The 15,641-nt window shown below is 39.2% G+C and overlaps 2 protein-coding genes across 3 annotated transcripts in view; both read right to left on the minus strand.

The window, feature by feature from the left end:
• Positions 1-95: 95 nt before the first annotated feature.
• On the minus strand, positions 96-5,071 carry LOC109959693 (protein phosphatase 1, catalytic subunit, gamma isozyme). The gene is made up of 7 exons (XM_020599263.1): positions 4,622-5,071; positions 3,894-4,025; positions 3,102-3,332; positions 2,792-2,896; positions 2,270-2,493; positions 1,743-1,877; positions 96-404 (listed from the first exon to the last, which is right to left on the minus strand). The coding sequence occupies exons 1-7, from the start codon at positions 4,674-4,676 to the stop codon at positions 315-317; spliced, it is 972 nt and encodes a 323-aa protein (XP_020454919.1). The 5' UTR covers positions 4,677-5,071; the 3' UTR covers positions 96-314.
• A 1,742-nt stretch (positions 5,072-6,813) lies between these two features.
• Positions 6,814-15,641, minus strand: part of myl2b (myosin, light chain 2b, regulatory, cardiac, slow) — a 9,815-nt gene continuing 987 nt past the window's right edge. The window contains exons 1-7 of one of the 2 annotated variants that reach the window (XM_020599265.1): positions 15,154-15,319; positions 8,237-8,326; positions 8,065-8,140; positions 7,565-7,669; positions 7,353-7,431; positions 7,233-7,281; positions 6,814-7,151 (exon numbers count right to left, since the gene is read on the minus strand). In XM_020599265.1, the coding sequence (XP_020454921.1) occupies positions 7,047-7,151; positions 7,233-7,281; positions 7,353-7,431; positions 7,565-7,669; positions 8,065-8,140; positions 8,237-8,272 (450 nt within the window). In that variant the 5' untranslated portion in view covers positions 8,273-8,326; positions 15,154-15,319 and the 3' untranslated portion in view covers positions 6,814-7,046. Of the gene's footprint in view, positions 7,152-7,232; positions 7,282-7,352; positions 7,432-7,564; positions 7,670-8,064; positions 8,141-8,236; positions 8,327-15,153; positions 15,320-15,641 lie in introns of those variants that run through there. The other variant, XM_020599264.1, reaches the window with a different exon arrangement.

Raw genomic sequence — 15,641 nt, forward strand, 5'->3', positions numbered from 1 at the left:
AATTAACTGAAAATAAAGATTTACATAAGTAAACTGGTGTTTGTGACTTTCTCCACCATCACTACCTGACAGACAAAAACAACAACAAAAAAATTCTAGCTGCAAAATGGAGTGCAAAACACCTGAGGATTCATGGTGAAATTATCAATTTACCCCTGTGGACAAAAAAAAAAAAAAAACATTTTCTTTCATCAGGTAGGAGTGGAAATCTTTTCAATATTGACAGTATGAAGGATAACCTATCCGGCAAACACAGACAAGGGAAGCAGAGGCGAAGAGTGAGACTCCCCCCATTTGCCCCCCACCCACCCCCCTCATTTCTTGGATTGCTTGGTGACCATGTTGCGGGGTGGAGTCACAGGACGGCTGCCATTGGACTTCTTCTTCTCAGCTGGCTTCAAAATCTACAAAAGGAGCACAGAGAGTTGTAAATGTTGAATGATGCAGCATCACACTCCTGTAAAACACAGCTAAAAATCATTCTTGTCACCATGTCTGTTGAGGTTTCTGCGCCATTTCCTTACTTAATAATTCTTTTGGCAATTCTAGCTATTGGACTTATTTCGTCAAAAAATAAATATAAATAAAAACCCATAGCTTTTTTTAAGATTACCCACCTGCACAATAAATAGTACTATAGGTACCAACATGTCCTTGCACCCTGCATACTAGGATAAGGTACTAAAAATCAAATTTGTGTAGTTCATTGTACTACTAGTCATCATTTAAAGCTCTATAATGTTCCTGTCTCTGCTGGGACAGTTTATCAACCAACAATGAGCATAAAATACATATTACTTATAACAGCCTATCACAAGCATGTAGTACCAGAGGTTACATTAACCAAGTAGTTTCCATCATTGACAGAATTTTTTTAAATGATGGAAAAATCTGAAAGTCAGTCATTTTGACAGATTAGAAAACAGAGGATAATTTACCCTAACTTACAGTAAGGCTACTAAAAAGCCCAATAATTGCTATGGCAAACTGGTGTTTGTGACTTTCTCCACCATTGCTAAGGCAATTATAATAAATGAGGTGAAAAAAGGACAATTGATACAGTGGACGAAGGACAACTGAAACCATACTCAATACACCTCACTATCTGGGAGCCGACAGTGACTTGATGAGCCGCAGACTGGAGGCCACAGAGAGCATCTGAGACCACTACAAATCACAGAGGGTTACAGCTGCACCTTTGGTGCAGAAGGAGCACATGCAGTGGATCAGGAAATTTCACGGTCAGAGCAACTTCTAGTCACTTCCCTAAAGAAATGTTCTCTGACTTTAAAAGTTTAGCTGAAGTGGAGCTGGCAAGTCCAGTCTCCAGGGAGGCAGCAGATCACAAATTCAGCTTTCAGATCAAAAGTGTAAGGCCCATGAGAAACCTAACGACAGTCATCTATGCAGCAGGCCAAGCTACAGCAGGTCAGCTCACTTCAGTTAACCTAACTTTGTGTAAATGAAGTGTTCATATCTTAATGGTAACTGTCTAATTTTGTACAACTGCAGTTTTTATTTGCTTGTTTACACACAATGGCCGCAGTGTTTTCAATGGCCTCCGCTGTCATTGTTAAAAAAAAATAAAATCACCTGCTTCATGTGGTGTTGACATGAAAAATGGCTGCACATAAGCTTTTTTCATATTTTATTATTAAAAAGTGAAATGAAAACAAATAAAAATTACAAAACAACTGTGCCTAATGTGATAACACCCTAATATACTTGCAAAGGCACCTCACCTGAAAGGAGCACATGAGGGTTTCATCCACGCTCATCATGGCACCTGCATTGTCAAACTCGCCACAATAGTTGGGAGCTGAGAACAAAGTGACAAGCTGCCTCTTTGCAAAAAATTCATAGCCATCCTCCACAACCTGCAAGTGAGACAGGTTTAGACAGTTAAGAATGCAATCTCTGACTGGATGTTAACTACAGGCCACTGAATGTGCAGAGAGTCAGATAAAGTCTAGCATGGTGCTTTCCAGCCTGCTGGGTCAGGATCCACACAAAGGGTCACAACATCTATCTGAAATGACTAACAAGTGGAAAGCAAAATACATATTTCTGCCACACAAAGTGCACATTTTCCTCTGGTGCTTCCTTTTGTTGCTTGTCAAATAATTATAATCTCTCTTCAGATCTTTAATTAACTACATACTGTAAAACAAAACAAAAAACATTTGTCACACTTACTAGACATATCCAATACACAGCCACCTTATACAGTCACACTTCTTTCTTCACTGGTGGAGGTGATTGTGATTACCTGATGGGCACGACAGATCAGATCCAGATCATGCTTGTGCAGGAACTTAGCCACCACTTCTGAGCCAAAGGTAAATGAGACGCCCCTGTCGTTCTCTCCCCAGCCCAACACATCCTTGTCTGGATCAGACCAGAGCAAATCACACAGCAGACCCTGGTCGGGCACATCAGTGGGGCGCATGATGCGTCTAATCTGCTCCATGGACTGAAGGTCAGGTGACAGTCCTGAATGGAACAGCAGTAAAAGTACAAATAAACAGACTTATCACACTGAGCTGAATGCCTATTGCCTAAGAGAGCAGCCTACGTCAGCTGGCAAACTGAAAAGTCAGCATTATTCAAGAACAAATAAGAGTTGCTCAGGTCAGTGGTGGACTACTATAGACGTCCATAGAACGATGAAGTTAATGAAATATAATGTAGAACATTTTTTAAATAAATTCTGCACTTTAAAATAATGATTTTTATCTTCAAACAAACAAATAAATAAATAAAACATTCAAAAATAAAAATATGAACCTACCTCCATGGCAGCAAAAGATCTTCTCATCAACAATGGCGGCAATAGGGAGGCAATTAAAACAATCTGTGAAGGTCTTCCAGAGTTTGATGTTATACCTTCTTTTACCTAAAACATTAAGAAAACAAGGTACATTTCAATTCATCATTCTTCCACTGCTGTTGCACATATGTAACACTTCGCCAAACAGCTCAAATAGCCACAGAGACAACTGATTAACTGCTAGGTTATTTAAGCAACATACACAAAAACCTGTGTAACTAGTCATGGGACAGTATATTTTAAGTTATGAAAGTCAGTATACTTTACTCACACTCATCATAGAAACCATATATTCTGTTGATTGAAGCACACTCGTGGTTTCCCCTCAACAGGAAGAAGTTTTCAGGGTATTTGATTTTGTAGGCGAGCAGAAGACAAATGGTTTCCAGAGACTGCTTCCCCCTATCCACATAGTCTCCCAGAAACAAGTAGTTGCTCTCTGGAGGGAAGCCCCCATACTCAAACAGCCTCAGTAGGTCATAGTATTGCCCATGGATGTCACCTGCAGAACAAGGACAAACTAAACCTACTAGGAGTGGGAATGTTTACAAATTTTCATAAACGAGTACTCTGATTTTTGACAGCATGTACATTTTTTCCCCATATAGTAGCCCACTACACATGCAGGATGTGAATTACAGCATGCCCTGAGGGGTGTGGGGGCAATGACAACTGTTACTGCTGAGATTTTGATAAAGTTGGACATATTCCAAGTTCTTGGATCAATAAGCAAAAAAAATAATTAAAACACAGCCGTAGTAAGGCCAACTAGCTACAGCCAAATTTTCATCAAAAATAGTCGTCCTCCATGCTGGAGACGATCCCTGTGCACTTGTCTCACAAGTGGCTGCACAGAGAAACCACTCTGTGCAGCATGGAGGAGGCTCAGTTTGATGAAGTTGCAGCTTGTTGTCTATCTTACTATGTCGTTTGTGTTCAAATATTTTTCTAACTTTGCTGGAGGGCTGGACTCCAATATTCGACTATTCATTTACTGGGTAGGTAATCGGTTTTCAATTTAATAATCTATTATTTTTCATATAGAGATCTGTACAAATCTTACCACAAATCTTGAGGGGGGCCTCCAGCTCCAGAAGAATCGGTTGACTGAGAAAGATCTCCCTGGATTTGAGGCATAAGCCACGAATCTCATTCTCCTGCAGCTGCACATTCTTGCCAGGCTTTGCTCCTCTGACTGCAACAAGAAACCAAACACAAAGTCAATAAAAATATTTGAACAGCTATGTTCACAGTGTTTGGCGGGTACAGCATGTCTTTACGGAGACTGTGGGGGGAAACAGGAACGTACAGTAACGCTATATACTACACGCCGCCCCTGTGTTCGTCGAAGTCTGTTCCCCGCTTAATGGTGTCTCCAGTAATTGCCCCCTACGGGTTAGGTCAGCTTAGTGGTAAGGTTAGGTACAAGGGAAAACAGACTGTTCGGTACAATACCGTGATGCGCAATGCTATGCTAGTGTTTTTTTTTTTTTTTTGTCTGTAATGTTATTTGAGCAAGTAGGCTAACGTTACATGTTGTTTTGTGCTCTTCGGGTAATGTTAAATTACGCTAACATTTTAAGCCAAGATACAAATTAGGTGAAATCTGACCGTTAACCTTAAAAAATAAAGAGTAAAAAATTAACATTAGCTAGCTAATATGATTAACTAGATATTACAGAAAATGTTGACAATCAAAACTAAGGCTAGTCGCCTATCTACTGCTAGCACTTATCACACACCATGCAAATAATCGAAGCTGTACTTTACAGATATTTCAGCATTCCTTACCTTCTAAAAGACGCTGGATTATACTGTCTATGTTGAGCTTGTCAACATCAGCCATAGCGACGTTTGCGTTGATAAAATCGACTCAGTCAAATCTAGGTCTTGGCGTCGACACACTTCTGAAAGCTAACCTGCTAGCTAGCCTGGCATTAGCTGCCTAATGTTAGCTTCGTTGATTTTCCGGATGAGGGTAAGGATGTTGATATGGCCCTGCTTCTGTTGAGCTGCTCGGTGATACTTCATACAGTCTAATAAGCTACGTAAACATCACAGTTTAAAAAATATCTACATCCGACACTGACATTTGCAAATAAACTGGGACAAAAACAAATAACGTCAACCACACGAGCCGTTAACTCGCACCAATGTCCCGTTTCTATTTTTCTCTACCACACCGTGTAGCACTAGCCAGCGGCTTTAAGGAAGCTGTTGCTAGCTGCTGTTTTGCTACCCCCTACTGTACTGGATGGAGAAATACTCGTTAACCCATGTTGGTAAAGATGAGTTTGAGAGTGTAAAAACTTATCAGAAAATCTTATGAGCCTAGTTATTAAATACTTCTTAGGGAGCATTAGTTTTCAGAAACCAGCCATGTTCAAGACAGACTTGCCCTCTCCATAAATAATAATCTAAAGATTTGACAGTCATAGGCAGTGTTTTCCTGTAGCTAGCCTACACAACCCTAATGAACAATGGAAAGAATAAAATAAACAGCACTATTTTTAAGCTCAGTAAAATCAATAGTAATTATTTTTTCACAATTTATCAATCTGAGTATTTATCTTTTATCATATCATTATGTGTGGTATTTAGGCTACTTCAAATATATAGTTAAAGCTGTAATACTTTACAGTGAGTTGGTCCATTTCACTGATTTTATTCTGGTTTTAATGCTTATTGTTTTTAATGAAGTTACTGTCTTTCTTTGCCTCTGTGCACTTTGCACTGCCTCTGTGTGTGAAATGTGCTATATAAATAAAGTTGGCTTGTCTACTAAAGGAGGGACAGTCGCTGATTACCTGGGTAATTATGTAGAAGCTTATTAGTAAGTCCTAACATAGTGAAAACATCATTTCAAGCATATAGCCATTTTCTTAAAATAAAGTTTTCTTTGACAGTTTCTTAAGTGAAATCAAAGGGTGCAAAATACAATTGTGTTCACAAAAAGCCAGTCTGATCACTAAAGTGTGCCGTGATGCTACTGTATATCGACAGAGATTAAACACTTTGACTTTATACACTTCCTCCTCAATTTGCTGTTTTCAGTTGCTAAATTCAGTTTTCTATGGGGAGGTTTGCTATGACACTGCAGTGTAATGTGTTAAACACCAAATTTAAAATTTTTAGCGATTGATTCCCAAAGCAACAGTTTATCCAAACACATACAAAGCCTGAGAAACAAAAACAAACAATACAGAACAAAAAGACAGTTCCCTTTACGAAATGTAACACAAGCAAACAATATAGTAGGAGTCATTCTATCTAAAATGAGCTCATCAAGTTTGACTTGAGATTGACTGTTATAAAAAAAACTGGTACACTAAGAATAGGAAAGGGTAGACCTGCATCCCTAAATAGACACCATCCCATCTTTGACATATACTTTATAAGACGTCAGCTTAGTGCGGTTAGAGTTACAGTGTAATAGCCAAATAGTCCTATAACCCTTTGACTGGACGCACAGCTATCTTTCATATTTTCTCTTTTAACATTTACAAATCCAGGACACACTTTTAGCCAACAATACTCTGCATACAGTTAAAGAAATTATACTGGGATACAGGATTTGTAGCTGTTGAACTTTCTAGTCCAAAGCTGCACAGTCAGCACTGGACTAAAACTAAAATTACTGTATACAACTAATTAAGCATTACTACTAAAACAGCTTTTGTGCTGGACCTTTGGGAAGTGCACATACACAAATCTGCCTCTGTAGAGGCAAATAGAAAAGAGTAATTGCTGCTTCTTACACAGGGATTAGCTAACATCCTCCTAGGTCTGCATGTTTAACCTCTTAGCCACTTGAAATGTCCCTCATCAATAAAATGTCATAGTTAGCACAAATATAAAGGAATGGATCTTTGAAGATATGTTTTTCAGCACCAGTGATATCAACCTCACTGCCTTTATTCATTCAGCAAATATATCTCACAGCATGTAACATCAAAACCTGTTATATTTCCTTAGCTGTGGTCATATAATGTTTCATTTCAACTACTACATCATCATGTAGTGTGATGATAATCATACATGTACAAATTATACTTATGAATTATGAATGCACATTTATGGAAAAAATTGAAGTTGAAATTTGAACATATTATTTGTAGGTTTGTGTTTCTGCTGTAGTGTGAGTGATCATGCACATATCTGGGCACAAACATAACTGAATTAAATGCTCAGACAGAAAATCTCAGGAACAGTTGATTTATTCTTGGTCTTTTTCTTCACCATGTGTGATGACATAGACCAGGTTCTTGTAGTCTAGGTTTCCTGCTACATCTGGAGGAAATGCTGCAAACATCTGTTTCATCTATGGGAAAGAAACATCAGTAATTAATTTTATTTCTGACTCAATAAAAAAGTTAAAAAGCCATTTATACATATGACTAACCTCTTCAGGAGAGAACCTGTCTGCCTGGGTTGTCAGCATATCTGTCAGACTGTGCAGAAAAGCAGTGATGATCAGCATTCACCTCGCTGAACGACAGCGTATGTATTGGTATGTACTTACAAGTCTTTCTTTAAAATTCCTTTTCCTTCAGGGTCAAAGACTTTGAAAGCATTGAGGATGGTCTCCTCTGGATCAGCACCTACAGATGAACAGTGGCAGCTCTGAGTTGATTAACAACTAAAAAATCTTTTTCCAAACATTTCTATTATCCTGAAAGTATATTAATTGTTAATTACATATGCAATCATTCTCTGCATACAGAACTCCCTCACCTTTTAGTTTCTCTCCAAACATAGTGAGAAAGACTGTGAAATTAATTGGCCCGGGAGCCTCCTTCAGCATCCCATCAATCTCCTCTTGCTTGACATTTAAACGGCCTAGAGAAGGAGGGCAGATAAGGTGGAACAGGGTTCATGGCTGCAACTAATGATTATTTTCATTTCTGAGTATTCTCTAACATTTTCTTTGTTAACTGGTTCATTGGCTGGTCAATAAAATGTCAAAAAAGTATAAAAGGTCCATGATGCCCAGAAACCCAAGGCGATAGTCACCAAACTTTACCATCACATAAGACAAAAAAAACAAAAAAAACAGCAAATGTTCACATCGGAGAAGCCAGAACTAATGATTGTTTGGCATTTTTGCTTAAAAACTGACATGATTATTACAAATGATTTCACACCTGGGTACACTTTCATGAAATGTGACAACATAAAACCGTCACCACACAAAAGAGACACCTACACATAAAAAGACACACAGTTGGTCCTACCTAAAGCTGCAAAAGTGTCTCTCAGGTCATTCTTATCAATGAAACCGTCTCTGTTTTGGTCCATGATAGTGAAAGCCTACAGAAGTGAATGCATGCTGTTTTTACCAGTGTGCTTAAACAGAGTAAATTGTTCAAACTCAGTGTGAAAGAGAACATTTGCCAGAGCACTTACTTCTTTGAACTCCTGGATCTGGGCCTGTTCAAACATGGAGAAGACATTAGAGCCGCCTCCCTCTGCTCTCCTCTTTGCTTTCTTGGGTGCCTGCAGGATTCGACAGTGACACTCTAATTAGATCCAATACTGATGGCACAATCATCACCTGGCTCTCTGCTTCAGCTTCACTCATTATCGGTTTTACTGTGACACATGCGCTTATGATAACAAGCCAGTGATCAGCAAACTTACAGAGTGTGCTTGCATTAATTGCATGCATGCATTTCATTAGGAAGGATTACAAACACTGTCGATTTGTTATGGAAATATTTACTCAGCCTCTGGTTTTGTGAGAATGCAAAAAAGAGACTGTGGGGGGGTGGTCCGCGGTCCGCTGTCCACACCCCCACAGTCCCAGGATCATATGAGGGATTATTCTATGGTGCCTGGGTGATGACAGGATGGTACACTGGGCCCTGTTTGACCAGAGATCCCTCAGACGCAAGGATTATGCCGAGCTATTTACATGACTGCCCAGGAATTGTGAAAAACAGTGTAAGGGGATGCGGTGTGATGACATCATGTCGCTTGGATTCACGGGCCTCTCTACAGCTGCCGTCTAACCTTGTTGTGGATTAACTCTCAAGCATTTCTATATCTCATGGGCAGGGCCTCTGCAGTGTTCGGCTGCATTTATTTCTCTAGTTTGTTTAAAGAGCAATCAGGGGACATGAGGCAGAACTAGTTATTTCTTGATGGTGCCCAGTTGTGATCAAGAGGGCACCAACTGTTCAAAATAACACATTAAGTTATTCTTGACCTGTTTGTAGCATGCACCTGTTGCTGCTCTTTACTTCTCATTGTTTCCTTATTTCTCCTCTCCTTTCCTCTTAGTGTTTCCTCGCTTTTGCTTTCCTCTCATCTCGTCTCGTTGTGTCTTCTCCTCTCCTGTCGCCTCCTCTCATCTTGTCTCCCTCTCTCCTCTCCTTGCTTCATTTGCTCTTTCCCCCCTTTCTCCTCCTCTGGTTTCCTTTCCTTTCCTCTCCATACTAAAATTAGTAATGAATATAGTTTTTCCTTTAGAATTGCCATTATTGTGAATGCATAAAAGTCCATAAGTCATCAATAGGACAACCGAGGCACTGTCCTATTGATGTTTTTTTTAATCATCATTTAGTCTCCATAAGCATATTGACATAGACTGTATTGATTGGTTATCATTGGTCTGAGTAGAGCAAGATGTGTAATTCATCAAAACATTCCATGACAGTATATTACACAGTATACACTATATATATTATACAATATTAACACAGTAACCATGCAGCAGAAACAGAATGTCTCCTACAGTCTGGTGCTACACTAAACAAGATGAAATACAGTGACAATGAAATCCGTGTCCACTCACCATATTGCAGTGGTAGCTAGATGAGGACTAGGCAGTACCGGTGCTGCTTTATGATGGAGTGGCACAGTAATCAAGGGGTAGATATAGTGACTCGTCTACCCACTATAATGGTGCATGCTTATGGGTTATAAATACTCCATGCCTTCTTTAGGCAGAGACCCAGACAAAGAAGACCATTCCATCTTTGCCACCAGCCACCATTGTTAGAGTTCATGAGCTTTAGTGACAATAGCCAAACACATACCCCAGACCCAAGAATAACTACAGGACATAGCTTTGGCTCAGGAAGGACAGTTGTATTTGTGACTGACATTTGTGTATGATGTGACTCGTCATCCAGCTGTCCTGTTAGTGCTCCACAGGGACCGAAGCTATGCTCTGATAGGAACAGTTACTTGGTAGCACAGTGACCAGAACTGTTAGCTAAGGCCTTCTGAGCCCCAGGAAACTGGCGGGAAGAGTTGTTCACATGAGATATTTAACAAACATTGTTGTTTAGTTATTCTCTTATTACAGTGCTATAGACAGTCATTTTCCATTTATTAAACCAAACAAGTTGAGATAGTGTTAGCTATGTTTATGTCTTAAACAGCTTAGTAGACTTTCTTTTTTTCCAGTCTCGTGGAGGGTTGTGAGGGGGTGGATCTGACCCCAGCTGTTACTGGGAGAGAGAATGCACCCTGGACAGGTTGCCAGTCTTTCACAGGGTTATACAGTACATAATCCAACACATGCATAAAAGCAGCACTGTACCTTTAAATAGAATGCAATCACTACCATCCACATCTTCATACATAACTACATCAACATAGCACACTCACAATTCACAATTAACATGTTTAAAGTCCTCCTCCACTAAGAAACATGATTTATTTACTGTTACTTCACCTGGAAGCTTGCGCTGCACTGTGCAAACTGGTGTATATGCAAAGTTTGACACTGGGAGTCTGTTTGCACCTTCGTCTGCGGAAGGGGGAGAGTTGCCCTGTTCTCACCTCAGCTCTCAGTTTAACACATGAATGTGCCAGCATGACACTGTGACATGATCACACCTAGTCTGGCAGCCAGTAGTGGTCCAGTATGTAAATCACACAAGTATGATGTGGAAAACTGAAATCTCCAGTATAATTACATACTGAAATGGACTTTACAGTGAAGGGTCCAGCAATTAACTTTTGGAAATGAACAATAATTGTTCAGCTATTCAAGTTGATTAGCTCCTACTTGACCAGTTGATTTTAATTTTTTTTTCTAAAAATATAAATTTTTAGTGTAATGCCTGTGACCTCTTTCACAGCAAATACTTTGATAGGTCATAGCATGAAAGTCACATGTGTAATCAATAACTTTAAATAAGGCTGCACTACAATTGGAGATTCCAGTAACAGGGCCCCGATACTGTGCACAATGGGTCACGGCCTCATTGTATTTTCCACCTGTGCTTTGACAAAATGCTTGATGTGCAAAAGTTTAACAGCAAACCAACAGTGACAGATTTTAAGCCTGTACTGAAGCATGAGAACAAACATGGACCGGTTTAATAGTACGCACGAACATTTGGGACATGTGGAGTGGAGTTCATATTTTGTCCACACTGAGAACTCCTCCTTTATTTCTTTGAGCATTCATTTACCTATCTTGCCCAGTAGGTAGTGCTAGCAAGCCACGGCATTCAACACCTAAGTTACCAATGAAAGCTGATGTTAACTCATTCTCGGCAACACTGAATCAACTCGCTGTTGTCTACAGCTGATTTGACATAAATACTCAATTTGATTTTTATTCATAGAAATAGTTTTCTTAGCGTGTTGTAGATTTAGTTCCAATAAAGTCACTTTAGAATTCATCTGCATCAAGCATCAAATTAAGGATTTAATTATGTTGACAGAATTTCTATTCATAAAAATAGCAAGACATTATCACATTTCTTAATGAATATTTCATTAAACATTTATATGGTCCACTAATCACCCTCCCATTGATGTATTATTTTAATACAGTCAAAGTGCAGATGCAGTTACATCGTGTTACATAGGACATTGTTGTATTTGTGAGGGGAATGTAAAAATATGATGTTCTGTATAACCTATAGACTGTAACCTGTAACACATTAAACATACACACTGTCTTCAGTTCTGCTTTTTGCATTAAAATGTGATGCTCTCTCTTGACAGACTCCAGGTTCGCACTGTAAATAATACTTTTACAAGGCTGAAGGGAGTTTAATAAAAGATTGCTGAAATACATATAATTAATTAATTACGTACAATTAACCTTGCTCTTGTTTAGGTGTGAGTGTGCTCAGTCAAAGCAGGGACCTTTCACATTTTGGCCAGCCATCATTCTATTTTGCTTTAAGTCACTTATTTGGTTAAATAAGGGTTGAAAAGGTAAAGGTAAAAAGTAACTAAAGTGGTAAAACATTTACACAGAGTAAAAATAAAGGGATTATGATCACACCAGTCTACCAGTCAGGATGCTAAGGTCTTTGAAACAGTGTCAGGCTGTTCAAAAATTAATCTCTGTCCTGGTGATTACTGTCACAGTGGAGATAAGAGGACAGTATGTATCCTCTAGGACAACAGGGACAAGGGGTCTGATTGTAACGTTAGCTGTGGTTGCTATAGACATAAATAAGCAAGACATAGGATATATATTTTTATAGCAGTGTGGTTTAGGTGGTTCTTTTTACTGTACCCCCATAAATCCCCAAAGAAGCTCAAGGAGGCTGCTGTCACTATTCAACAATATGTCAGTTTATTAAATACAGTGTTAGCATTTTCAAAGAAACAGCCATTCAAATTCCTCATTGATTGACCTCATCAAAACAACCATCTTCATGCTCCTGGATGAGTTCCCTTCTGCAGTGGTAGAACGTAACTACGTACATTTACTTAAGTATTGTACTTAGGTACAATTATGACGTTTCAGTATTTTATTTCCTGTTACTTCATACTTTGACTTCATTACATTTTAGAGGCAAATATTGTACTTTTTACTCCACTACATTTATTTTATAACTGTAGTTAGTAGTTACTTTTCAGAACCAGATTAATACAAAAATACAGTATAATTACAAGACCTCATTGATCTTTGGAGGTAAATTCACAGGCTACCCAGCAGTAATTCAAATTAAATCCATATAGGACAGTTAACACTAGCTCCTCCTTTAGCAGCTGCAACATTAAATGTGATGAACACAATAATGCATCAGTAATTATAACAATAATATAATGTGAAATGTGCCATTCTGCATAATGAATACTTTTAGTACTTTAAGTATGTTTTGATGCTAATACTTTTGTACTTCTGCTTAAGTAATATTTTGAATGTAGGACTTGTAACAGAGGATTTTTACAATGTTGTACTGCTACTTTTACTTAAGTAAGGGATCTGAGTACTTCTTCCACCACTGCCCGTCTGTGTGCACAGTGCTCTTTTTACGTCATCGTGCATGACTCTTTCATCACAAATTAAGCCTTTTCAGAAGAATGTGTTAATTTGAACGAGGTGACAAGGTTACTGGAAGAAGCCCACGATGATTTGTTGATGACAGCGGAGAATGTGAGGTCAAGATTACATTCAGAAGTCCAGAACTGACTGAGGCCATGAGATTCAGCAGTTTTTCATAATGCTGAATGTGTATACAGGAGCCCAACAGGCAAAGCATTAGCATCTGGAAGTGGAGACTGTGGGTGTAAGTCCCACCTGGGTCCCCACAGAGCCTGGCTGCTCTACATTCCTGTTGAGCCAGGACACACTGTTCGTATCTGGCATCTGAAAATGTCTGTGATTACAAACACCTTGTTGGGTCTGCTGGTGAAAAGAGAGGTTTTTTTTTTGGTTTGAGCAAGATGTGCTTTTGGGAGACAAGGTTAAAGACTGAAAAACAGAATGTGCTGTGAAGTGTCCTGGAACAGAGCTTTGGGCTTCAGTCCAACTGACCCTGCCCCTGAAGTGTGTATCTCAGAGAGTTATGTTATATAAGGAAACAATCAGTAAATTATAAAATAAGTTGAATTCTTTACTCAACTAGCATAAATGCTTAATTTGTGATGAAGGATGTTTCAAAAAGAAAAACTACCCTCGACTATGAACACTTGTTGTCTGATCACCATCTTGCCTATCATATGTGAACTCAGCATCTTAGCCTCACCCTAGAGCCACAAATAAAATGCAATAAGCAAAACTTTTAATAATCTTCCCTTCATTTTTCCTTTAGGTGTTTGTCTATGGCAGAGGAATATGCCATTGTTCCCAGCAGGTCTAAGAATAGTACTCATGAGGAAATGATTTTCTGCCTGGGACCGATTTTCATAAGGGATATCAGCTAGATGCTACTGTACACTGTGAGGCTGGTGCACGGTGCTCTGAAGGTGGCATGTGCATTAAAACACTGGTTTTGACGGATACCTTCTCTCAGTGGTAATGGTTTAATTAATGAAGTTAATCACACAAAACACACAATCTTGGATCTAACAATGCGATATCAGCAGGGGGAGCACCTGGCACCAGTGTTGGAGCATTACAGCAGCCTACCTGTGCACCCTGACCAGAGGAACCACTTCGACTGAGTAGACAAAGAGCAGCCTCAAGCTTTATTAAATTAGACAAAGTAAGACCTGTGACAGTTTCTATCTGATTATAACATTGCTGCCATTAAATCCTGTTTGGCAATTTCATAAAGACAGTGTTTGGTCCAAAAGCATATTTTATGGTTTTATATTGTATGCATGCATCGTTTTATATTTCTGAGCGTTTTTATCAATGTGAATACACAATTATAATACGGCCACAGCCTTTCACTGTACACAAGATCCACAAAAATCCCCCCAAAATAAATAAATAAATAAAATATCAGAACAGAACATAAGAAATGTTAAATTTGGTTAAAAAAAGTAATAGCCTATTGTCTGGCTATAGCAGGTAAAGGGGGTTTTGAACGGTGTAAAATAATACAGACTAATTCAATCACTTCAATTTATGTAGAGTAGTGTAAAAGTCGTTATTGGCAAAATGAGATGCGCAGAATATTACATGAAATTTTGAGTATTGATGTTAAACGTGCTTTAAAATCATGGACGTAGAGTTCAACATCTAATTTGCATAAAACGACATGTGGACTAAGTGGTATTTTAATAAGAGACTAGCCATGTTGATAATTTAACCTACTTTAATCTCTACTTTTACTGTCCCATGCGCTCCTGTAATAAACACGCTAAAAAAAAGTAGGCTTGGCTAAATTCCCTCAAGTCCACTAATCTACACATCATCTCCTTTCCCTTTCTAGACGGTATCGATCAACCGCGGGCTTTACGTCAGTATTGATAACTTTGCCAAAGCAAAATCAAGTGCAATTGTCCAGTTAATGTTGGGGACGGAGGCACGGATACACTTGCTCTTTACTTTTAGAGACCCGGGCAGTTCGCCAACAAATATCTACTTCTTTCCTTCTTACTTTTACAAAAAGATGTTGGCAGACTTGTCAAACATATCGGTGGACCGTCGTGTCAAGTCTGTTCCTTACTTTTTTTTAAAAGTGGGACCTGCGGTCGGAAACGTTGTTTAACGAGGGGGAATCCAGCCCACATATTTATTGCAGCCGCTGAAAAAAATTTCCTCAATATCCCCCAAGATGGCCGCCGATGTAGGATCGATGTTTCAATATTGGAAGAAATTTGATCTACGGCGGCTTCAGGTTAGTGCTATCCTCCCCTTTCTTAGCTTATTTTTCCAGCGGTACGTCTTGTTACTGTGCTCCAGTGTGCGTTACTTCGTTTTGGGCGAATGTGAGACGAAAGCTAGCGGTGTTTGCATTGATAGTTATTAGAAATTGATCCCTCTTCTGCCTTTGTTCAGTTCAATCATTGATCAGCGGTGGAGCGACCGCGGAGCAGCACAGCCTCTGCTAGCCACGCCGATCTGGGATCAGCACCGCGGACAGCACTGGTGTTTACATGCAGTCGCTTTTTGTGCCTTTTTTTGCTGTTTATTGTCCGCGACTGGCACCGCCGT

The sequence above is a fragment of the Monopterus albus genome, unplaced genomic scaffold, assembly GCF_001952655.1.
Source record: "Monopterus albus unplaced genomic scaffold, M_albus_1.0 scaffold40.1, whole genome shotgun sequence".
In the NCBI taxonomy this organism is placed as follows: domain Eukaryota; kingdom Metazoa; phylum Chordata; class Actinopteri; order Synbranchiformes; family Synbranchidae; genus Monopterus; species Monopterus albus.